The sequence below is a fragment of the Nothobranchius furzeri genome, chromosome 9, assembly GCF_043380555.1.
Source record: "Nothobranchius furzeri strain GRZ-AD chromosome 9, NfurGRZ-RIMD1, whole genome shotgun sequence".
Taxonomy (NCBI): Eukaryota; Metazoa; Chordata; class Actinopteri; order Cyprinodontiformes; family Nothobranchiidae; genus Nothobranchius; species Nothobranchius furzeri.
In genome coordinates, this window is record NC_091749.1 from 45,518,408 (window position 1) to 45,542,552 (window position 24,145).

Here is a 24,145-nt window from a genome sequence, read left to right on the forward strand (position 1 = left end):
GCACATCCTTGAATATTTTCCTAGAAGAGAGCTGCAGAGTGCGCGGTCACATGTGACCACATGAGAGCAGTGTCTCTTAAAGAGGCCAGGTCCAGTCTGAGTCTGTGTCAGAGTTGTACATCAGCACCTGAGGAGGACCGGAACAGCTCCAACATACAGGAAGTAGATTTGGAGAAAATATTACTGATAAAACACAAAGATGCAGTCGTCCTTTCAAACATGTTTTGACCAAACTGGGCTCTACTTAATCTGAATTCATCATAAACAGAATCTGTACAAGGATTTTAGAAAACACATGTATCAGTTAAGGGGTTGGGGACAATTATAGTTTTAAATCTCTTTACGGATTTTCTGGAAAAATCATCAGTTAAATAACAAATGGGAGCGAAAACTCCTGATTAGTTGCAGCTCTGCAGCATGTTTTCACATTCATGTCTGACGGAGTTTCTTGTGGCGTTTGCTTGTGTAAAGCAGAAGGGATATTTTTAACTGCCCCTAATGCCCCACAACGCTGTGCATTAGTAGAACGCAACATCAGTGGCGGTGAGCGATTACGCTGTGGATGATTTTGTTGAGTGTAAATGTGAAATCTGATTATCCTCCATGCTCTCAGCTGGGTGGAGGGAGGAGGAGAGACTCAGAGGGAGGGGTTAAGATAGCAAAGTGCTGAGCCAATGGCTTTTCCACTGAGCAGCTGGCTGGCATCAGGACAGGACAGGCCGCTCACAGGAAGGATACCTGGAGGACGCCTCATACCCCGACTCCTTGTAGGACGCTGAGGGTGACTTCCAGGAGGTGTTCATGGGATGCACTATCTACGCAGCCAGCCCTAAGGCCCTGCCTGCTGACGAGGCCCGAGGCCAGGACCGTTACTGCCAGCTGCCCCCCTACAGCCACGCTTATGGGAACTGCAGTCAGAGGATAGCAGCCTGCAGAGCCAGGTCAGTGAACGCAGCACAGGAAGTGCACTGAGGGCATTTAAAGGATGCTTCACCTGGACCAAAGAGCAGGCTGATTGTGTAGTATCTTTTATTTGCAGGTCATGTGTTTAAAAACTGAACAGGTAGAGCGGTGCTGGGTGCTAGTGAAGTCTGAGAGTCAGAGCTTCTCATCTCCCCATGTTTAACACATGAAGCGTTTCTGTAAGTCTGGACATAAATCACCAGTTGGTTCATTTGGTTATAAATAAAAATGTGACGTCACTTCTACAAGAGAACCTGGTTTGGGGAGAAAAAAAACTCAAAACTTAAGCTCAAATTTTGTTTTCTGTCCAAACTTTACCAAAGTTGAAAGAGCACAGGTTTGTAGTAGACATGGACTATTTTAGATGTAAAAATGTGTTTTATCCACCAAACTATATTTATATTTATTTTGAATGTTGCCACATAGTTCCTCTGTTCATACAGAGAAGAAACGTGGTTGATAAAAGTTCAAACAAAAACTCAAGTGGTTTAAGAGCCATTTAAGCTCAAAGCTAGAAGAAAATCACGTTTGGTAATGAAGGCTCATTTTTAAGCTTTTATAATATTTCTGTAGTTTTCACCGTTGGTGCTCAGCAGTTTGCGTACCTCCTGTCTCTTTAATAAGAGGAGAGGTGTGTGAATGGGTGAATGACTGTGTTGTAAAGCGCCTTGGGGGGTCGTAGAAATCTAAAAAGGTGCCATACAAATATGATCTTACTCTCACCTGACATGTTCTGCTGAGGATGTTTGCTCACCACCTTACTCCTTAAACCACACCCGTGTAACCGGCATCACCTTATGCTGTTTACACGCACACCGTCATCCACGCGCTCTGCTCAGCAGCTGCTTTTCGTCCAGAGCTGACGCAGATTGACAACATTCATGCAAAAGTGGGAGGAGTGTAAGCTCAGCCATGCTCCGTGTTGAAGCTCTAAACTGTCGCGCTCCTTGATGACGTCCTCAGCAGGTGCATCCGGTTAGCCGGTATTAAATAATTCTATATCATAAACCAAAACCATAGTTATATCATTAACTGTTGTGCAGTACTAGCTCTAATATAACTGGCTTTGGAACCAGGAAGTATGGAGGTGGGACAGATTGTAAACAAAAGTCCAGTTCTAATACCCACACTGCATCCTACAATCCTCTGAAGTGCACTTGGTGGAAGTGCGGGTAAGGCTTCAAGTAAACAAGTGTACAAATATCTGCAGGATTGGGACCGTGAACATTGCATCATCAACTGTGACTTCTTAAATAGGGATGTCCCGTTCGGATATCAATATCAGAAACAGGTCCGATATCGGCCCAAACACGTTGTATCCGATTATATCGGACTGCATCAGAAATCTCTGATATAAACGATTTGAATTTCATTCCAGCAATTCTATCCAGCACGCAAACCCCACATGATCAGAACAGTGTGTGCTAACAAAGTAGCAAAGAACAAGAGTGATGTCGGCCGTGTGGCTGTATTTTTTGTAAGTCTGTAAAAGACGGTGTGGCTCAGCGCCACTTTCCATGCACGCGTTTCCTGTGGTGGAACAGAACCAGGAAAGTTTAATACGTCCAGCCTCGTTGTGTGTTTGAAGCAGCATCACAAAACACTGAGTGAGGACTTTACCACTGTGTGAAATTGAAACTTGGGACACTCAACTTGTAGCAGTTGACCAATAATCTACTGTCATCTCCCGCCTCGATTACTGCAATGCCCTTCTAACTGGTCTTCCAGCCTGTTCGGTGAGACCTCTTCAAATGGTCCAGAACGCAGCGGTGCATGTGGTCTTCAGTCAGCCAGAAAGAGCACACGTCACTCCTCTGTTCATTGAGCTCCACTGGCTACCGCTAGCAGCACACATCAAATTCAGATTGCTAACACTAGCTAGGGCTGCTCAATTAATCGAATTTTAATCACAATTACGATCTGAGTTTTGAACGATTATAAAACCAAAACAGCCGATTATTTGCTCCTCCCACTCCCTGAGTTGCAAATGAAGCGCTCCTCCCACAGTGTTGCCAACTTGGCGACTTTTCAGACCCCCTTCTTGACTTTTTAAATCTTAAAATTACCTAGCGAACACCTCAAACATCTCTGGTAACCCTTAGCTACTTTCTGGATAACTGTCGTCGACATTTCCTGCAGGTTAGCTAAACACTCCACCTGCACTCCGGACCGTTCTTCACAACATTAGGAAAGGGAATGATGTAGTGATGTGTCGGTTGCTACAGAAACGGCTCTCAGAGTCGGCTCCCTGTTGGAGTAAACAGAGTGAGTGACACACACACTGCACCTGCGGGCTCCTGAGCCACTAAAAACGGCTAATGTGCGCGTGCGGCGCTAAACACACGTGCAGCTTGCCCCGATTGCTGTGAGACCGGGTTGGGGGGTGCAGCTGTGGTTGGGACATTTATTACATTAACTGATGGACTTGTAAATACATAGTTTATAAATAAGGTAGAAATAAGTTCCTCACGCTGATAAATAATAACTAATCTCTCTGAGGACACGGTGCTAATGCACTCTCCTACAGCACCTTGACACGACTAAATAAATGTTACACAACATTTTGTGAACATCATTTTATTTGCATAAATTAGTTATGAATGCCACTGTATAATTCTTGCTGTCAGTATTTGCAAGATATTGGTATTTGGGTCTGTACTGGTTAGACTTAAATGAGTTAAACCAAGGTCTATAGCCCTTGGGTCATAAACTATGAGCTGTAAGTATATTGGTCTTTTTATACTGGGAAACAGGAGTTATTTTAATGATCATCTTGTTTCTTATTATTGTCCTGATTGTGCCCTGAGCAATTTTATGACTGAGTAAAAACAAATAAAATCTACTTAAATTGAAAAATCGTCTTAAATAATCGAGATCTCAATTTCAGTCACAATAATCGTGATCATTATTTTTGCCATAATCGAGCAGCCCTAACACTAGCATACAAAGTCCAAGATGGTACGGCTCCCATCTACCTGAATCCTCTTGCAAAGGCTTACGTCTCGGCCCGGCCGCTCCGGTCATCAAGGGATCGTCGGCTAGCAGTGCCTACACCACGCTCAGGACAATCCAGACTCTTCTCATGCATCGTTCCACAAATGTGGAATGACCTTCCAAGCACTACCAGAACAGGGGCTTCCTTTTCAATTTTCAAGAAACTCCTGAAGACCCTGCTCTTCAGAGAGCATCTTCTAAACTAGCACCTTCCCTGCACCCCCCCCCCCTCTCTCTCTACTGTCCACTCCTTGTTCCCTCCTCTCCATGACTGATGTCAAGTTGTTGTTGTTATTGTTGTTGTTAGCCTCAAGGGCAACATGCCGATTATCACTTGTAAGTCACGTTGGACAAAAGCGTCTGCTAAATACATAAACATAAATAAAATCTATTTTTTCCCTATGTCTCTGCCCTCAGCTGTTCCTACCATTTGCTGACAGTAAAACATAACTGGAGTGACCTTGAATTAGTATTTTGCACTTTAAAAATAAATCTTTGAAAAATACTTTAAGTGAATAAATAAACAGTCTTAATTTATTATTTATTCTTTTATTCATTTGTTATACATTATCTATAAGGTTTATATGTATGCAACCAATGGTTAATAAAAAAACGGTCGGTTTTTCATACTTACTGTTATTGGCTCTTGTTTTCCGATTGAGTAATATCACTTGATTAAGTCGTTCATATAATCCACACCATAAAATAGGTAAAAGTACATGTGATTTGTGCTGATTTCGTATCGGATTGATATCGGTATCGGTCAGTGATGAAGGCTGCAATATCGGTATCGCATCAGAAGTAAAAAAGTTGTATCAGGACATTCCTATTCTTCATGGTTTGTGCCTATTTACAGCTTGAAACTATATTAAAACTGAATTATAATAAATCAAGTGGTTCATTTACTGGCATGTTGTTTCAGAAAATACACACCAGTACAGTTATTGGTTAACGATGTTTCACAACAGAGAAACATTTGGTTGTAGTCATACATCTTCACAATAATAAAATATTCAATATTTCGGTAACTATACTTGCAAATGCATATTTTCAGAAAGAGCCATTTCTCTGCCTTCTTCTCAAAATTCCTACACGCAATGGATTGTGGGCAATACCCTTCACTAAAGTCTGCACTGACGCAGGCTTCAGCAAAGTGTGGATCAACTGTGCAAAAAAGGCGGGATCTAGAGCCACACTTGAGGATCGGGACACCCAGTTCGCTCACAACTGGACGAGAATGCGCAATTCAGTGGTGCAAGTGTGGATGTGTGAGTGACGTGGCAGGGCCATAGACTACGTCCCGCTGAGAAGAAAATCTGTTTCAGTATAAACTTCATTCCAACATGATGGAGACACAAATTCTTACTTATTGCACCTTTAAAAGCTCACACAGAAAATGATGTTTCACCAAAGGCAGCTTAGACCCACAGATCTCAGAGGAACCACAAGGCCACTGAACACACGAGGAATCTGTTCTCTCAAGCATTTGAAACTCAGTAAAACATTAACAAAGTTGTAGAAGTTCATGTTCAGTTTTTTGAGAACGGGCAGTGATTAAATCTAACCACGTTTTTAGAGAACTGATGGTTGATGATGCTATTTGAGATCAGCAGGTGCCTTAATTAAGACTATTTAGTAGAAAATCTATAAATAGTCTAAATGTTTGTAGGGTAGCATTTCAGATTTTCCAGATAATCCAGAATATGACCCACCTCTTCCATTTATTTACCATTACTCCTAAATGCGACCCTAATGGAGGAGCAAACTGGAACTTTTTTTATGGGGCTGGGCGTCTGAAGAGAATAAATAACCTCCCTTTAATCCCCAGCCTCCACTTGGCTAATAGGTAAGCTCAACCCACCTCTCCACAGTTGGACACGCTTCATGAGGCGGTGCAGCTCAGCTGTGCTGTCTGCTCAACTTTTAATATCTAGGCGGGTAAAGCGGCTTTTATTTACATGTTTCCGGTCAGGCACGTTAAATGATTAGACCCGAAAATGCCAATCAGAGCCGAAGACTTGAGAGGAGCTTCTAGGCGACGATACAACGGGAAAAGTCGCGACGGAAAGTGAGCAACAGGTAGGAGACGCTCATCAAATCAAGCCAGCTGGAGGAAGAGCGGAGTTTCCGGTTGGAGTTTCAAAAATAAATGCACACGTATTGTGAATTTATGAAGAATAACGGCTCTAATACTTTTCTCTTGTGTGTGTTGACATAGTAAATATCAAGTACTAGTCTAAACTTACCAAACAGCATAAGTCCTTAAGTTTGAGATATACTTGGCAAGGGTTTGTGTGTAAATGTGTATTTGAAAATTTAAAGGAAAATAATTATATACTTTAATTTGAAGCAAAAATATAAAAAGTTTCAAAATGTTGTATTGTTTAGTCAAGTAATGAAAAAAGTCATCTCAGATATTTACTCTAATGGAGTAGACCCTTTGATTTTATTTTGAAGCTCAGTGGCGTTTCCGGTTTTTGTAACTATGTAGAAACTACTTCTAAAGTAAGTGCGACAAATGTTCAAAAGTCAAATGTTTACAGCAAAACGTGCTTTCTTTCGTTTGGAGAGAATGGGGTTAGGTTTCATCAGTGATTGGTTTTGTCGATCGAATGTAAGGATTTTTAAGTAAAGCTGCAATTTTTTTAATTAGACTATTACAAACAACCGCTTTTACAGCTTGTCTACAAAACTATTTTTACACAATGATATTTTCTCAAATGTCTGTTTATCCTCTTGTGTCAGTAAACTGTAAACAGTACTTATTTCCCTTCCCTTAATCTTCAGATAGATTAACATTTGGAGCCTTTCACACACCTCTGTCATCAAAGGCTGTTTTGAATTATGTGCACAATGGGGAGGTTATTTCAGGAGACCTCTAACAGTGCAGACAGAGCACACCAGAGTCCAAAGGATGGACTTCTGCTGCTGTTTCATGGACTGTCTGTAAATTACAACACTGCCAAATAAAGTTAATATGCAACAATTATGGGGACAAAACACACAAAGGAACCAATCAGATCACAATGCTGCTAAGAGGTGTAACACTATCCTGAGAAAAAGGTCCCTGCTTTACATTCACATCATTTCTGTTTATTTTGTATGCACGCAATCCTGCGCTGATGTTGTAGGCCACATACAAGCGAAACTATGCAAACAACTTAAGTAAAACTCACCTCTAGCTTCTCATATTTAACCTTTTCCTCTGTAGTCAAAATAAACAGGAAATTATCAAGCTGGGGTTTATTAATCTACTTTCCACATTGGTGGCCATGACTGGGCAGACTAAGCTGCTGTAATCCCTAACATTTGTTTGTGCGTTACACCTTGGATCCATCTAGGTAAAACATCCGGGTGTTCTGTAAACTGGTTGGTGCAGCTCATGGTGACAGGGTGGAAGATGTAGCCACAAAATGGGCTTTGGCTTCAATGGTGAAACTTTATATCATGTGCATAAATAACAGCAATGACATGGTTTCCTGGAGGCTGCATGGACGTGTGTGTGTGTGTGTGTGTGTGTGTGTGTGTGAGAGAGAGTGAGTGAGTGAATGAGTGAGACTGTTCTTCAACCACCTGAGTGACTAACACCCCTAACAAGATTACACTTTATTGGATCGGAGGACATCTTGTGACAAAGCAAAATGTTGGTCTCCTGAGACGAAAAAGAACGTAATGAAGGATAGGCAGACAAACGTGTGTGTGTGTGTGTGTGTGTGTGTGTGTGTGTGTGTGTGTGTGTGTGTGTGTGTGTGTGTGTGTGTGTGTGTGTGTGTGTGTGACTCCACTGGCAGGCTGATTGTTGAATTCCCAGATTTTCACAAGCTTTTTTTTTTCTTCAAATTCCTGGGAAGCAGTCTCTTTCACTGTTGGAAACACAAGCTGTTAAAGTCTGAGTTCTCCATGACCAGCATGCTAATGGGGTGGGCTGGCTGTGAGAAAATCACAGAATTTAGTCAACGTCAGGCAACCATTTAGTACAACTTCTATTAGATTTACTCTGTCTGACTGGATTTAAAAGGCTGAAATGTCTTCATGAAGGCTGCGCTCACACACTGGAGGCAAAAGTGACCCAAATCTGACATATTTGTTAATTTGTGACCTCTGCATCTCTGGGCAGCACAAACCTCAGATGCAGGTCACTTTCATACCTAGTCTTGTGTTTTTCAGCATGTTCTCAGTTTGATTATGACCTGAGCCTTTGTTATTGTAAATTTGAGGATTAGAAACTGAAGTAATGAAATTATGGGAAGACCAATGTAGAGGGTACATGTATCCAAATTGTGCCCTTGAAGGCAAAAATGTCACTCTAATGTAACTTTATTTAGTCTGGCATCAGAGCAGTGGCAGGTGCCAGGTAAAACAGCAGATCCCAAAGATGTGATGCATTCACGGACACTCCTGTAGGTTCCAAAACATTGGAAATATTTGTCATGCATTCACGGACACCCCAAAAAACACAGGATGCATCTGTGATGCATTCATGGACACTACCATAGATTCCAAAAAACACAGGATGCATCTGTGATGCATTCATGGACACTACCATAGATTCCAAAAAACACTGGATACATCTGTGACGCATTCACAGACACTCCAAAAAATGCTGGATATGTCTGTGATGCATTCACGGGCACTCTCATTGATTCCCAAAACAGTGGATATATCTGTGATGGATTCACGGACACTTAAAATCACTGGATACATCTGTGATGCATTCACAGACACTCCTGTAAATTCCAAAAAAATTGTATATATCGGTGATGCATTCACAGACACTCTTAAAAACACTGAATATTTTTGTGAGGCGTTCATGGACACTCGTAGATTCCAAAAACACTGCATATATCTGTGATGCATTCATGGACACTCCCTTGAATTCCAAAAACACTGGATATATCTGTGATGCATTCGCGGACACTCAAAAAAACACTGGATATATCTGTGATGCATTTGCGGACACTCAAAAAAACACTGGATATGTCTGTGATGCATTCATGGACACTCCCGTAGATTCCAAAAACACAGGATACATCTGTGATGCATTCACAGACACTCTTAAAAACACTGAATATATCTCTGAGGCATTCATGGACACTCCCGTAGGTCCCAAAACATTGGATATATATGTGATGCATTCATGGACACTGGATATATCTGTGATACATTCACTGACACTCCCATGAATTCCAAAAACATTGGATATATATGTGATGCATTCATGGACACTGGATATATCTGTGATACATTCACTGACACTCCCATGAATTCCAAAAACATTGGATATATCTGTGATGCATTCATGGACACTCCAATAGATTCCTAAAACATTATATCTGTGATGCATTTACAAAAATAAGTTAATTTCAATTATGTTAATAAAAAGATTCTTACATCTACAAACACCCAACAGGTAATGATTACATATTTCTGAGTTCCTCAGCTCTGCTTGGCTTTATGTTTTTGTTTAATTCTCCTATCGGTCGTGTATGTTTACTTAAACCAGTCCTTCGGGGTCGTGAGTCTGATTCTGTGTTGTGGTTAAAAGTTTACAAATCATTCAGGTGAAAGTTCACTCTGAGGGTTTGTTATGAACTTGTTCTAAGTCTAAAAGTTGTTCTTAAAATCAAGTGAAGGTTTTTTTGGATCTAAATGCTAAAAATGATCCAAGTGCTGCCTGTACCTGCTGATTAACCTGACTAGACCCACTGGTTCCCACCCTTATCTGTTACAAAAGCCTTTCACGTCTCATTTAATCCTGTGTGACCACAGATACCCAGTCAGATCTCCCGTCTAGCATCAGAAAGCTCCTGTTGTTTGAACAGGTCAGCAGCTGACGTAAAGCTTCTGGCCAATTAGAGATAATACACTGGAAAATGCACGCAGGTGCCTAGTTCCATCAGCACCTGTAATTATGGTGGAGCAGGTGGTAACGACTTCCATCAACCCCAGAGGACAGCACGGCGACAGGGTGTGCAAGCTCGAGAAGCAGGAAAAATAATTAACATGAAGGTGAATGATGCATTTGATGCACATTTGATTTAAATAAGATTTCTGACGGGGAACTTAATCTGACTTTAGGTTCGCACCAGACAGTAGTTCACCTGGATTTTAATCACTCTGTTCTCGCTGCAGATGGAGATTGCTGTGCTTGTTTTTTTCCCTCTCACTGCAAACGATTTGCTGCTCTCCAAGTCGAGCTGCATGCAAAACAGTTTCTGCGAACCCAGAAAATGACACCAGGCCACATAATCCATCACAGAAAACGCAGCACCAAACAGGGATTTGGGTCTTTTTTTTTATCCCAGTAAACAGCGCTGATTGTTTACTGGTGTCTTGTTCACGCTTTGCTGATCTTCTAAATTATTGCCCATGAGAACATGATGTGCGCCTCACCTTTAACAACTTCTCTTTGTTTTTTTCTTCTTTTGCAAACCCGCTGAGGTTGTGTTTCAGGAGACATTTGGTGCTGCTGAGATGTTTCCAGTGAATTTTTTTTTTATATTTTTCTTAACCCTAAGCAAAACATCAGGTCAGCCATCTGTACAATCTCTGAGGTGCTGTGTGTGTGCATGCATGTGTGTGTGTGTGTGGACATCTGTGCAGGAGTACACACTGACCCCATTTTCAGCAGCATGTGAACACAACTTTATTTGGCTAAGTATCTCGTTCTAATGTACTGCAGACACGCTGAATCAGATATTTATTATTGCATCATTGTTGATTTTTGAGACAGAGTCCACTTGTTTGTCCCGCAAACCAACCAGGAAGTGCTCTCTTTGAAGCCAGACGTGGAGACAAAAAACAAACAGTTTTCACCTGTGCATGTGTGTGTGTGTGTGTGTGTGTGTGTGTGTGTGTGTGTGTGTGTGTGTGTGTGTGTGTGTAAGTTGAGCTGCCTGCTGTTAAAAGAATTGTGTGTTTGTGTACCCAGGGCCAGGAGCATGACTGAGCAGCAGGAGCAGGGTGAAGTAACAGGCCTCTTCTCAACGCCAGACCTGGATCCCTCCAAAGACGATGACACGCATGGCCACTTCAGGCAAACCTCACACACACACACACACACACACACACACACACACACACACACACACACACACACACACACACACACACACACACACACACACACACACACACACACACACTTGCAGCTTTGGTGTGTTTTCTTTCTCTTTTCTCCACACACACCATCTGTATCCTGTGTGTGGTCATGGGTTGCAGCCCTAAGAGATTTATTTTCATAGCACTCATTTTGTTCGGTATTTGATGTCAGACAATGGTCTAAGTCGCACACAAAGAGGCTGCAAACACAAAGAGGGCTTGTATTGTCCCCTCCGAGGCCCCAGAGAAGATCTACTGTAAATGTCTGCCCATTGTTGTGCTTCATTAGTCGTAATAAAGAGGCAACATTTGGGTCCAAATCTTCACAGGCACATCTCTGTCTGTTACATAAGAGGGATTGGAGGCAGGAGCAGCGTGATCCTGCAGAATCTGTTCTGGGATGGGACTGATCACTGAAGCATGGCGTGTTGGTAAACTCGGTGAATGGGGGGGGGGGGGACTAAACACTTGGTGCACATGTCAGTTTTGATCTAGTTGAATTCTGTGAGCATCCCCTCACATCCACACTACTCTGCTGCTGCTATGTGCAACATTTTAGGAAGGAGAGGTGAGCTGCATGGTGGGGAACATAGTTAGCAGGAGGCTGGTCTGGGGTCAGAACTAAAAGATGATCAGATAAATTAAGATGTCTGCCAGTTTGCTTTCTCTTCTACTGCGGTCATTGGTGTGGCTGCTACAAAGTCAGACTGAAGTGATATTTGGGGTGACGTTGGCAGAGGAGTTAGTGGGGCAAAAAAGTATTTGGTCAGCCACCGATTGTGCAAGTTCTCCCACTTAAAATGATGACAGAGGTCAGTAATTTTCATCATAGGTACACTTCAACTGTGAGAGACAGGATGTGAAAAATGATCCATGAATTCACATGGCAGGATTTTTAAAGAATTTATTTGTAAATCAGGGTGGAAAATAAGTATTTGGTCAATAACAAAAATTCAACTCAATACTTTGTAACATAACCTTTGTTGAAAATAACAGAGGTCAAACGATTACTCTAGGTATTTACCAGGTTTGCACACACAGTAGCTGGTATTTTGGCCCATTCCTCCATGCAGATCTTCTCGAGAGCAGTGATGTTTTGGGGCTGTCGCCGAGCTACACGGGCTTTCAACTCCCTCCACAGATTTTCTATGGGGTTGAGGTCTGGAGACTGGCTAGGCCACTCCAGGACTTTCAAATGCTTCTTACGGAGCCACTCCTTTCTTGCCCGGGCGGTGTGTTTGGGATCATTGTCTTGTTGGAAGACCCAGCCACATTTCATCTTCAAAGCTCTCACTGATGGAAGGAGGTTTTGGCTCAGAATCTCACGATACATGGCCCCATTCATTCTGTCCTTAACACGGATCAGTCGTCCTGTCCCCTTAGCAGAAAAACAGCCCCAAAGCATGATGTTCCCACCCCCATGCTTCACAGTAGGTATGGTGTTCTTGGGATGCAACTCAGTATTCTTCTTCCTCCAAACACGACGAGTTGAGTTTATACCAAAAAGTTCTACTTTGGTTTCATCTGACCACATGACATTCTCCCAATCCTCTGCTGCATCATCCATGTGCTCTCTGGCAAACTTCAGATGGGCCTGGACATGCACTGGCTTCAGCAGCGGAACATGTCTGGCACTGCAGGATTTGATTCCCTGCCGTTGTAGTGTGTTACTGATGGTGACCTTTGTTACTGTGGTCCCAGCTCTCTGCAGGTCACTCACCAGATCCCCCCGTGTGGTTCTGGGATTCTTGCTCACCGTTCATGATCATTTTGACCCCACGGGATGAGATCTTGCGTGGAGCCCCAGATCGAGGGAGATTATCAGTGGTCTTGTATGTCATCCATAATTGCTCCCACAGTTGATTTTTTTCACACCAAGCTGCTTGCCTATTGTAGATTCACTCTTCCCAGTCTGGTGCAGGTCTACAATTAATTTCCTGGTGTCCTTCGAAAGCTCTTTGGTCTTGGCCATAATGGAGTTTGGAGTCTGACTGTTTGAGGCTGTGGACAGGTGTCTTTTATACAGGTAATGAGTTCAAACAGGTGCCATTAATAAAGGTAACGAGTGGAGGACAGAAAAGCTTCTTAAAGAAGACTTTACAGGTCTGTGAGAGCCAGAGATTTTCCTTGTTTGAAGTGACCAAATACTTATTTTCCACCCTGATTTACAAATAAATTCTTTAAAAATCCTGACATGTGAATTCATGGATTTTTTTTTCACATTCTGTCTCTCACAGTTGAAGTGTACCTATGATGTAAATTACTGAACTCTGTCATCATTTTAAGTGGGAGAACTTGCACAATCGGTGGCGGACTAAATACTTTTTTGCCCCACTGTAAGTGTCCACCCTGTAAGCGGAGGGTTGCAAGTTTGAGCCCCATCTGTTGCAGTCTATGTGCCCATGAGCAAGACACTTTAACCCACTTTGCCTGCTGGTGGTGTTTGGAGGGACCGGTAGCGCCAGTGTTTGGCACGCTCACTTCTGCCAGTGCGCCCCAGGGAAGCTGTGGCTACAATGAGGCTCATCACCACCAGTGTGTGAATGTGTGTGTGCATGGGGGGAATGCCGATTGTGTTGTAAGTTTCTTAGGGGGGTTCTAGGACTCTAGAAGGTGCTATATCAAATGCAGGCCATTACCTTTTTAGCACCTTTCAAGATAATAATCGTGAGGTTCTTCACAAGCATAATAAAAGGCTCTCGTAATTAATTGTTGGTATAGCGTTTATTTCACGCAATATTGCTTCTTGAGTCGCTCTTCCACAAGGGGCTGAGCTGTAGCGGTTGTGCTAAGCTAGCTCCGCGTCATGGGAATAGTGACGCGCGCTCTGTGTTGGTAAAACGACACAGCTTCAGACCTGGTCTGGAATAAACCAAAAATCAATCAATCAAAGCTTTATTTATAAAACGCCTTCCGCAACCCTGTCAGGAAGCCCAAGGCGCTGAACATGGTACAATAGAAGGTAAATATATTGAATAAATCAAAAATAAAAGCAATTCAAATTACAAAATACAAATTACAAAAAAGGTGAAACATTCTGGTACAGGACAAATGTGTAAAACAATGGATAGATTGAACCAATGAAAACTGTGAAATAAATTCAACATAAAAGAGGGCCAAAATCAAACATGTCCAGGAAACGCCAAGCGGAGGAGGTATATCTCCGGTATTAACTTCAAAATCAAGTCCGGAATATGCATCGTAAATGTTTAATAATCTTCAGCTGATCAGGTCGTATTATGAATTTAGCTCTGTGCGGCGTCGGAGTTTCTCTGATCCGAGTCACACACAAGCGTAAACAAAAGTGACAGCATCACACAAATAAACGTAACAAAATCAGACAGTTTAACCCACACTTTTAGGAGTTTAAATGGAGTTGAAAGCAAACGCTTATGAACAACACAGACTTGGTTGTGAAGAGCGAGCCCTCTTCACGTCCCCTGGCTGTCAGCCAGGAGAGAGGGAAAAGAGAGGATGGAGCTGTCACAGCTCAGCTTTTAAAGGGTTATACTGTTGAAACAATTACCACGAAGTGTCATGATATAAATAAGACGGGCTTGCTGCGCCATTATGTAGAGGGATAATATGTTGCTTTTAAGCTTAATATACTACCTTTATTTATGACCAATAAGATGTGATATTCTGTATAAATATATGATATCAACCTGATTGATCTTTGAATGTTTAATCACAAGAATTAGGATTCTTTGCTTTATCAGTGGTCATGGTCCACTCCGTATTAATTCAGACAGAGTCAGGGATATAATTAAAAATAAACTTTATTTTCTAGACTATTTATATACCTGACAAGCTATAAACAACTTTATGTGGTGGATGAATATAAGTGGATGGAAAGTGTTGTATGATGATGGAATGATGTGTGATGTTTACCAGAACCTTTGTATCTGAAAGAAATGATGAATTCTGGTCGTAAGAACTGGTGGTTGTTATAAGCTAAAGATTTGATTTATCAAAACGGCATCAGACGCAATTCATGTCGTGCCCTACGTACCTGTTCCTGGAGACCCCCGTTTGGATCCAAGATGTCAAGGAGTCGGTGACCCCAATGCACGTGGCTCATAGGAAAACCTCGATGCGACCAAGTCAGTCCTAGTATGCCTCCGGGTCACAACGATAGAGGAAATCGTTTGCGTATAGAACGGCTGTTTCTGAATAGCTGATGGAGCAAGTTTCTGTGTCGTTGCAGGCAGCTTTTGGCTTGTCGAAAGCCTTGATGGTTCAGAGTCCCTTTAGGATTGGCCACTCCGAAGGTGTACCGAACTCGAACTGAGCTTGAACTGACTCGCTCAGGAAGTGAGTTCTGTTTAATAATTCTTATACTATGATTGCATGGCCAATCGGGACGTGTCTTGTTAAGAGGTGTTAACAAACAACCCTTAGAACATCATGCATTCTTTCAGATAGATTTGTGGATCAGAAGATATTGATGTGAATGAAATTACTTTAACCTTATTATCTTGTCATGTGTATGAGTGGATGGCTGATTAGCTCGTCACGTAGACTGATTACCAGACAAATGTTGACAATGTCGTGATCCCGAGATCAATCAATCAATCAATCAAATTTTATTTCTAAAGCGCTTTTCAAACAAAGTGTTATTCAAAGTGCTTTTCAAAATGACCCCAGATTCCCATAACAGGTTAAAAACATTAACAAACATATGCAATCACACGCACACAAACACAGACTCACACACACACACGAGTAAAAATTATATTAGGCTGAGTCCAGATGAGCCAAGTAAGGTAACGCAAGATGTCAACATGCACTTGCAGAATCTTTTCTTGCAGCTTGGAATATTAGATAGGAAGACACACAGAGACGGATTAATGTCTGAAGATGACCTGTCTCTGAAAAGACCAAAATAGATGAAAAACTGACCATTTCTGGACGCTACAATAGAAACAAAAGAGTTTACAACTTTCATGAATTTTAGCAGATTAAACATTCTTTTTCATGTGAAATCTGCTTTTTTGTAACTCATGGTCAAAAGCATCATTCAGAGTTGTCTGGGCTTGTCTGCACTCCTTTGTTTAACAGAGAATTCCTACTTTAAAATGATCCTCATTATAATTTTAACTTTTTTTCATCCAAACATGTTCAACAACTTACAGAAACACACTGAGGTAAAGCTGGGATTTCTCATGCAGCACATTTCCAGATAAATAATTTATCAAAGTGTTTCACAAAACGTTAAAAACATCCATAACTGGGTCCAAAGCAAGTTCAAACATCTGCTTTAAGTATCTGTCCACTCTATCACAAAACTATCTCACTTATGTTTATTTCCCTACTTAACCCTCCCACTGTACTAATGGGTGTGCCCCCGCGAGGAAAGTTGACCATTGCGCAGGGTTGATGGTTTATCCCTTGAGGTCCATGTGGCAGGGGTAAGGTGGTGCTCACTCCTCACCCCTGCCACGTGGACCTCAAGGGATAAACCATCAACCCTGCGCAATGGTCAACTTTCCTCGCGGGGGCACACCCATTAGTACAGTGGGAGGGTTAAACCCAGATACATGTCCCCCACCCTACTTATACCCAGATACATGTCCCCCCACCCTACTTATACCCAGATACATGCCAGATTTAAAGTCCCGTAGTCATCATCACACACTGGTTAAAAGTTCTCATTTGACCCATCCCTGAGCGGTGAGCTGCAGCAGTGGCTGCACTCGGGAACTATTTGGTGGTTTAACCCCCCAATCCAACCCCTTAAAGCTGAGTGTCAAGGATGGAGGCCTAGGGTCCCATTTGGTCTTTGTTATGATTTGAACCCCGATCTCCCGATTCTACCCCTAGGCCACTGGGTTCACTAGAATAATCATTTTAAAAATGAAATATCTGATACTTCATTTTATACAATCCTTGTTTTTAGACGAGACAAACTTTACTCTGAAAGTACTACTACTAACAAGTTCATAGTCACACCTGCTTGTATTTATGTAAACGACCATGTTGTTTCCTTTAATTCCATTTCCTTCTTTCCAGTGAAATGAGTCAGTCTGCAGCTACTGCAGCCACCAATGGGAGGTGTTCACTTTCTAATTTTGGATTCAATTTAGGATTCTTTGAGCTTATAATTAGCTTCAGTATTCTGCCTCTCCGCCAAGGGCGGTGGGTATGCATGGGACTGGAGCGCACGCGTGTGCTCACCAAACATGTTGTTGCTTTGTTCTCCGGGGAACAAGCTGAGTCGTGGGTTTTCTTGCTCTTAAAGCTACTGCTGGTGAAGTAACAGCAGGGACCAAAGATGTTTTTTTGTGATTCTGTGTGGATTTTTTGGTACTGAGCCTTATTTTATTTTAAAAACAACGTGAGAGCCAGTTTCCTCAGAACATCTAAAGACCTGCTTTAGTGGTTCTGGTGAAGGTTTCCCCTCCAGTGATGTGATGTAAATTAAACATGATAATTCAGTAACACTTGATCTGTGTCATCAGTTCATTTATACTAACAGACATGATGAAACATCACATGCACAGCTTCCAAAGACTGCACCAGCAGGATGGATGAAAACCTGGATCTGGTGTAAAAGAAGAAGACAGATGGAGACCAGTGAGCCGGCTGGTCCCCACAGGGCTGGCTGTGTTTTTAATAATCCCTCTCTTTTCTCCACCTGAGAGTGCAGAGCCGCTCTGCAGCCTATTTATAGGCGGAAGCCAGCCGGCAGGAAGCGCGGCACAAAAGCTCTGTTGTTCAGTAGCGGCCGGTCACAAGATGAACGGATGTGTTCTCCATTTTCCAGGAAGTGTGTGTGTGTGGTGGGGGTGGGGGGGTGGGGGGGTGGGGGGTGGCATAAATCTAGGTCAAGCTGTAAGATAATTAAATGTTGGAAAGGTTAAACGCTGGGTAGTTTTTAATTCCTCTAATGAGCTGACTACTGCTGAAAATGAGTTTGATTATGGCTTGCTGGGATCGCGCCCTGCCTTCAGATGTTAACAGGAAGTCTTCAGACCAGTAGACAGCAGCATCTTAATTTATCCAGTCATGTAACAAAAAACCCTTTAATTCCTTTTTATGTTGAAGAACATAGCGTGTATCTCCTAGGATTAGTGCGCAATCTGGCAGTGAGATAAGATTAGATAACACTTTATTGATCCACAGCAGGGGAAAATAACCATACAGTAAATCTAAAAAGTAAAATGAATAGCAACTTAAATGCATTGTTTTTGAAACATTTCATTTTTATTGCACATTAAAGGCAGCTGACGCACACGACTAAAGCTTCCCACATCCCGAGTCAAACTAAACAGTAACAGGTTTATTCTGAGGGTTTTGACCCAATTACATGATGCAGCTTATTTCCCATAAACCAGTAAACAGTAACCAACCTGATTAATTTTCTATTCAGCCACTATTTTTATATTAATAACTCGTTCACCAAGTCACTTTGATTTCATTTATGTTAGAAATCAAATAATTGATGATAAATCTGAATTTTCCTCTCATCAGGACCCTTCTATTATCTGAATGTGAGTGACGTGACCGCTGAGAGGAAACGCTGGCGGTGCTTTCACTGTTGTAAACAGGACACCCCCCCCCCCCCCCCCCCCCGCTGCGCTCTGACACCTAAACCTGCTTAGATCTTCCTCTCGTCTGATCTGTGGATCTGTGCTTGTCGTTCACATTTGCTGTGGGGGAACAGCGGAAACAGGATTCAACAAATTTGATCAAGAGGCGACTCATCCATTCAGGCAGAGGCAGACTTTAACACACCTGATGAAAATAAGAAGTGACATTTGTGGATTTAAACATGTTTTTGAAGGCTGCACAAAGAAACTTCATATGCATAAAACACAACAAGTTATGACTGTTGAGGTGGATTTTAATGAAAATTTAAATAATTCAAATAAAAGTCACAAAAGCATCAGTTCCAAAGGGCAGATTTGTCAATTGCTGCTACAAAAACAAGCAACAGTCATTCAACAATCTCAGTTTAGTTGAGTTTGATCAGTTATCACAAAGATCTGTTGTTAGTAGACTCAACAAAGCGGGGATTAAAAACTCTCTGTGCCAAGGCAGAAACCTCCAGACGTGAATAAAACAACACATCAGATATTTCTCACCTAAAGACCAAGTTGACTGAAAAACAGTTTTATACTTATTATTTTTAAATATGACCGGTCGCTCTGAGTTTAACATTCATTTAGTTTATTTATTTAGCATCAAATCACAACCAGACTCGTTGTAAACATTCCACCTGAACCTGCTTATCATTGCACGAAGTTCAGTTCATTATGCCAACTAGTTAAACGTTTCCTATGGAAGAAACCCCAGCAGATTGCATCGAGTCACTGACTTGTGTCAGACTTTACAGAAACCCACATCTTAAGCAAAAGGGCTGCTCGATTAGGACAGAAATGATAATTAGGATTATTTTGACTTTAAATTTAGATCTGGACTATTTAAGAAGTTGTTTGATTAGAATGGATTTGATTGATTTTATTTGTAACATTGCACAGGGCACAATCTGGGAAAAGGAAAAAGAAATGAAAAAAGAAAAACAAGGTGATGACTCCTGGTTTCTCGATCTTCACCCCTAAGCTATGGAATGACCTTCCACTCAAGGTCAGACAAGCACTTTCACTGCCAGTTTTAAGAGTCGGATGAAAACTCACTTTATGCTATTTATGATACTAAAACAATCAGCTCTTTTTGTTTTTATAATCATTTATCATCATTCAAAACCCAGATAGCAATTGTGATTAAATCTCAACTGGTCGAGCAGCCCTACTAAGCAAGCATTTAGCAAGAGTGGAGAGGAAAACTCCTTTTGCAGGATTAACATGAAAAAAAATGTTCTACTCTTATTTCCTGCATTTGCTCCCAATAGAAAATTGATGGGAAACACATGGATTAGTAAATGGACTCATCCATCTTGACTTGTGGCTGTAGTTGATTTAGCTTCCAGGAGAGAGCAGAGTGCGTCTAGTAGAAGCTAACCATTAGCATTGGCATCTCCACAACATGGCAGAACTCCATCAGGCTTGTGTTATTTGTGGAGATAAAACATCAACATTACAGAGCAAATAAAGTCAGTGGTAGGATCATGTTTCATAGACAATCAGAGGCGAGATGTCATCAGTAATTAAGACTCTAAATCCTGTCATCTGAAGATCCCCCCCCCCCCCCCCCCAGGTCAATCCTAGTTCCTGAAACAGGAGCGCCAGAGCTTTTTTACACACAGATCCACTCACAAGGAATTCAGTTATACTAGAGATTGCTGCAAATGCGTTGAAAACATGAGTGAACCTGGTCTTTAATGTAACGTCCCTCCCAGATAGAGGAAGAATTAAAATATAGTGCAAAATACATGTTAAAGCCTTAGCAATGATAAATGTCACGGGGTGCAAAAAGCATCAGCCTAGTGAGATGTCATATCAGACGGTGCATTGATCATTTTGCTTTGCACCCAAAGGAATGAACTTCTTGACGTCATCCAGGCGTCACCGTGACAACACCCCATTTGTCACTGCTGTGACAAAGAGCTGCATGGAAAGAATGGACAGAGACAGGCAGCGTTGTTTAAGGACTGAGGTCACGCTATCTTCTTACTCAGAGGAGCATCGGAGTGTGGACACTGATGTCTGGATGCTGTGAGAGGACAGAGGGGACACTTTTGACCATACAGCACTGCTCAAGGGGACAAGTGATTGATGCATCATGTCTGATGCAGAAAAAAACTCATTAATGTTGACAGAATATTATTACTTAATATAAGATGATTTTATACAAGTGTATTGGGGTTTACGACGTTTAAATGAGATACAGTCAAACTGACTCCTTGTTGCTCCCTTGTTTTTGTTTTTATACCTTTTTATTATAATTTTGAACATTGGTTTTAGAAGTGCCATTGTGTCCACCATTGTTACCGTTTCCAAGGACCACTGGGTCATAAATAGTTCCACCCCAACGCGCTTTCCTCTGTTGCTGTGGAAGCACAACCCTCTTGTTAGGTGTAGACTAGATTAAACTAGATTCAATTTGTCTTGTACAAAGCAGGCACATATGGAATTGAGCCAAACGGCGCTAGCGTCACCCTAGTCAGCCATCTGCCTATCCTCTAAAGCTCCGCCCTCTCAGTCTGCCAGGCGACGCCTCCTTGTGGTGCCTTTTTCAAAATGGAAATGTGGGTGGAGTAAGACTCTGGGACTGATGTTACTCACCTTTTAACACAAAACTAACAGACAAGTTTTTTTTTCAGCTGAAATGGCAAAAACAACTCTGGAAAAATTTATCCATGTCATACCGTATGTTTTAATTTTTAACCAGTAGCATCTTAACTTTAAATATAGCTCAAATGAAGCAGTTCTTTTCAAGTTTTGAACACAAGTTATAAGCTGTAAAAATCCCAATAACGCCATGCGGAGTTAAGAAGTCATCAGTATGGATCGACAGAAGGGTCAAACTTCAGTTGTTTATCAACGGATGAGCTCAGTTTAAAGGTTGAGTATGGGCCATTTTAATAAAAAGCTATATTTTAAAAAAGTAATACCTCCACAGGGCATTTAGAGGTGTGCAGAATTAATGTGTAGTTTCTCCTTTAAAAGCTATGTTTAAAAAAAATAATCACATTTTTATTTTGACAGGCACAACACTGGGTTAATGTTTACATCTACCAGCCAATAGGGGGCACCGTTGTGCTAGAAAGTTTGTTTGGTAAGGCGAGGCTGGGACTGTGTAAAATGGCGGACTATGGCAGCTGATTCTGAGATGGAATCTAGAAGATGTTCTAATGGTAAATAAAAATAAGAGAATAAGAATACCTTTATTTGTCCCTCAGTGGGGAAATTGAATTGTTGCAATGGCTCAAGTACAGCAGGGTAGTAGTGGTAGCACATTAGATATCACACAAGAGTATAGAGCAAATGTAAATACTGTTGTAATATAAACGTATTAGTAGAAATGAGTCCTCCTTACCCTGTACGAATCTATCATTGGACATGGTGCTGGCTGGTCACTTCACATATCGGCAGTGAACCAACACCCAGACGTCTGTTGCACTACCACCTCTAAACACTAGTTTTTGCCAAGGCCGGATTAACCATATGGGCAACTGGGCAATTGCCCAGGGGTCCACGAACTCTAAAGGGCCCAGGGCAGCAAGGGCACAAGCAAAATACTGTATCTGTAATCTCCCGCTTTATATTAAACTAGGGTGACCATACGTCCTGTTTTCCCCGGACATGTCCACTTTTCACACTCTGTCCGGGCGTCCGGACTGGGGGTTCTTGTATTGATGAAAATGTTCGGTTTTTCTTCCAGGAGCAGGGATCGAATTATGGGGGAGCTGTATATCCTACACATCCAGGGGAGCCGGAAAAAAGTTGTCTACCTATTTTACATCATTCATGGACTCTTCTGAGCAAAGAGCACAGAGAGCGGCAGAGCGATGATCGTTGGTGCGCAGCGCTCCAGGCAGCTGCGTCCAGCGCACGGTCCATTCTCAAAGTGGCGCAACCAAAAAACTATAATTAACACACGATCGTTGATGTCCGCACATGTTCTCTACTTTCTGTCTTATTTGTGCCTGAAGCGCTCTGCTACTGCGGAGCTCATCACCTGTGCTGCGGTGATTTCACCTCACTGACGCAGCATCGAAACGCGCTCTCCGCTTTATGGTCAGGAGATCCCTTTGATCTGCTCAAAAGTAACCGATGAGGTGAAAAGGTAAGAATCCAGGCATCAGATTTTCTGGAGAATTAAGAGGAGATGCAGGAAGATGAGAGACAGACAGGACAGGAAAATAGTTAAATAAAAACAAGAAAACAAAACAAAGTGTTGAAAAGTAAAATGTAGGTAGATTTATCCCCACTACACGTTTTTATCTGTATTAAACCATAAGTTACACACATGTTATATTTATACATTTGATACAATTCAGATCACCTTCAAAACTCAAGTCTGTCTTATAGTCACACACCCAGGGCTGTTTCAAGACATTTTGGGGGCCAAGGCAAAACAGAACACCCCCCACCCCCACCCCATAACTGGGCTCCCCAGAAGCCTCTGTGTAATCCATACCCTCTCCAGTAGTAGTGTGTTAAACCGATCCTGAGTTAACCAGCGATACTTTTAAGCTCAAGATGTGCTAACCTGATCATGAAGTGGTCACTGCACATCGAGTGCGCGATTCTTACTCATGACAAAACAACATGAGGTGATCAGCAGGGGCGGATTTAGGACTGAAGAAGATCCGGGGCTTGACACACACACGCGCGCTCACACACACATGTGACACGCACTAGTCAACATCATATATGTCTTGTACCACATAGTTTTTAATCTGAAGCTACATATTAAGCATATTCAGGGCAGAGTATTGTTCCTGTTAGTGTTTAGTGTGAGATGATAGTAAATATTCCCGTTCTTTCTCCATCAACTTTACCTGATAGTAAGCTAACTTTAGGCAAACCAGCAGCACAACAAATATTTTCAAATAAGACTCACAAACCTGAGTCAGCACCCGTCTCATCAAAGCTGGGGTTCTGTCATTGTACTTTTGGTCTAAAAAACTTCCTTATGTCCATCTTCACTCATGCGTTTCAGGCAGAGAGTGTAGAAGAAACCGGCTGCTGAAGGGCTTCTTCTTCAGTGGTGGAGGCTCAGGCAGGCTGTATACAAACTACTGCCAGCTCCTCCCTCTCTGTTGGACTTTGGTACTGCATGTTACTTCCGCGATTTGGATCCGGGGCTTTTCATAAAACATCCGGGGCTTCAGCCCAAGTAGCCGGGCCTAACGCTGCCCCTGGTGACCAGTAAAGAGTGTAAGGTAATTTGTGTGCTCCACAGAAACACAACTCAACTGAAAAATGGTGGTGTTGCTGGACATTTTACTCAGTTTAATGGCTTTTTGGCTGTGTCTCAATTCAGGGTCTGCATCCTTCGAAGGACCCAGCCTACTCGGCCGACGTGGGCTGGGTCCTCCGTCGGCCGGGTAGACCGGATGTTAACGGCTGTGAATTTGGACAGGCCTAGCCTTCATGAATTCCCGCCTCTCCCTCTGCGAACGTTCCGTCGCCTAGCAACCCTGGAACCGCTGAGCAGAAGGGAGAAGGAACTTTAA

The 24,145-nt window shown here is 42.2% G+C and overlaps 1 protein-coding gene across 3 annotated transcripts in view; it reads left to right on the plus strand.

Annotated features, from left to right (window-relative positions):
* Positions 1 to 692: 692 nt before the first annotated feature.
* Positions 693 to 24,145, plus strand: part of gramd2aa (GRAM domain containing 2Aa) — a 39,085-nt gene continuing 15,632 nt past the window's right edge. Inside the window, exons 1-2 of one of the 3 annotated variants that reach the window (XM_054732280.2) lie at positions 693 to 941; positions 10,889 to 10,993. In XM_054732280.2, the coding sequence (XP_054588255.1) occupies positions 802 to 941; positions 10,889 to 10,993 (245 nt within the window). In that variant the 5' untranslated portion in view covers positions 693 to 801. Of the gene's footprint in view, positions 942 to 5,836; positions 6,037 to 10,888; positions 10,994 to 24,145 lie in introns of those variants that run through there. The other 2 variants (XM_015953617.3, XM_054732281.2) reach the window with 2 other exon arrangements.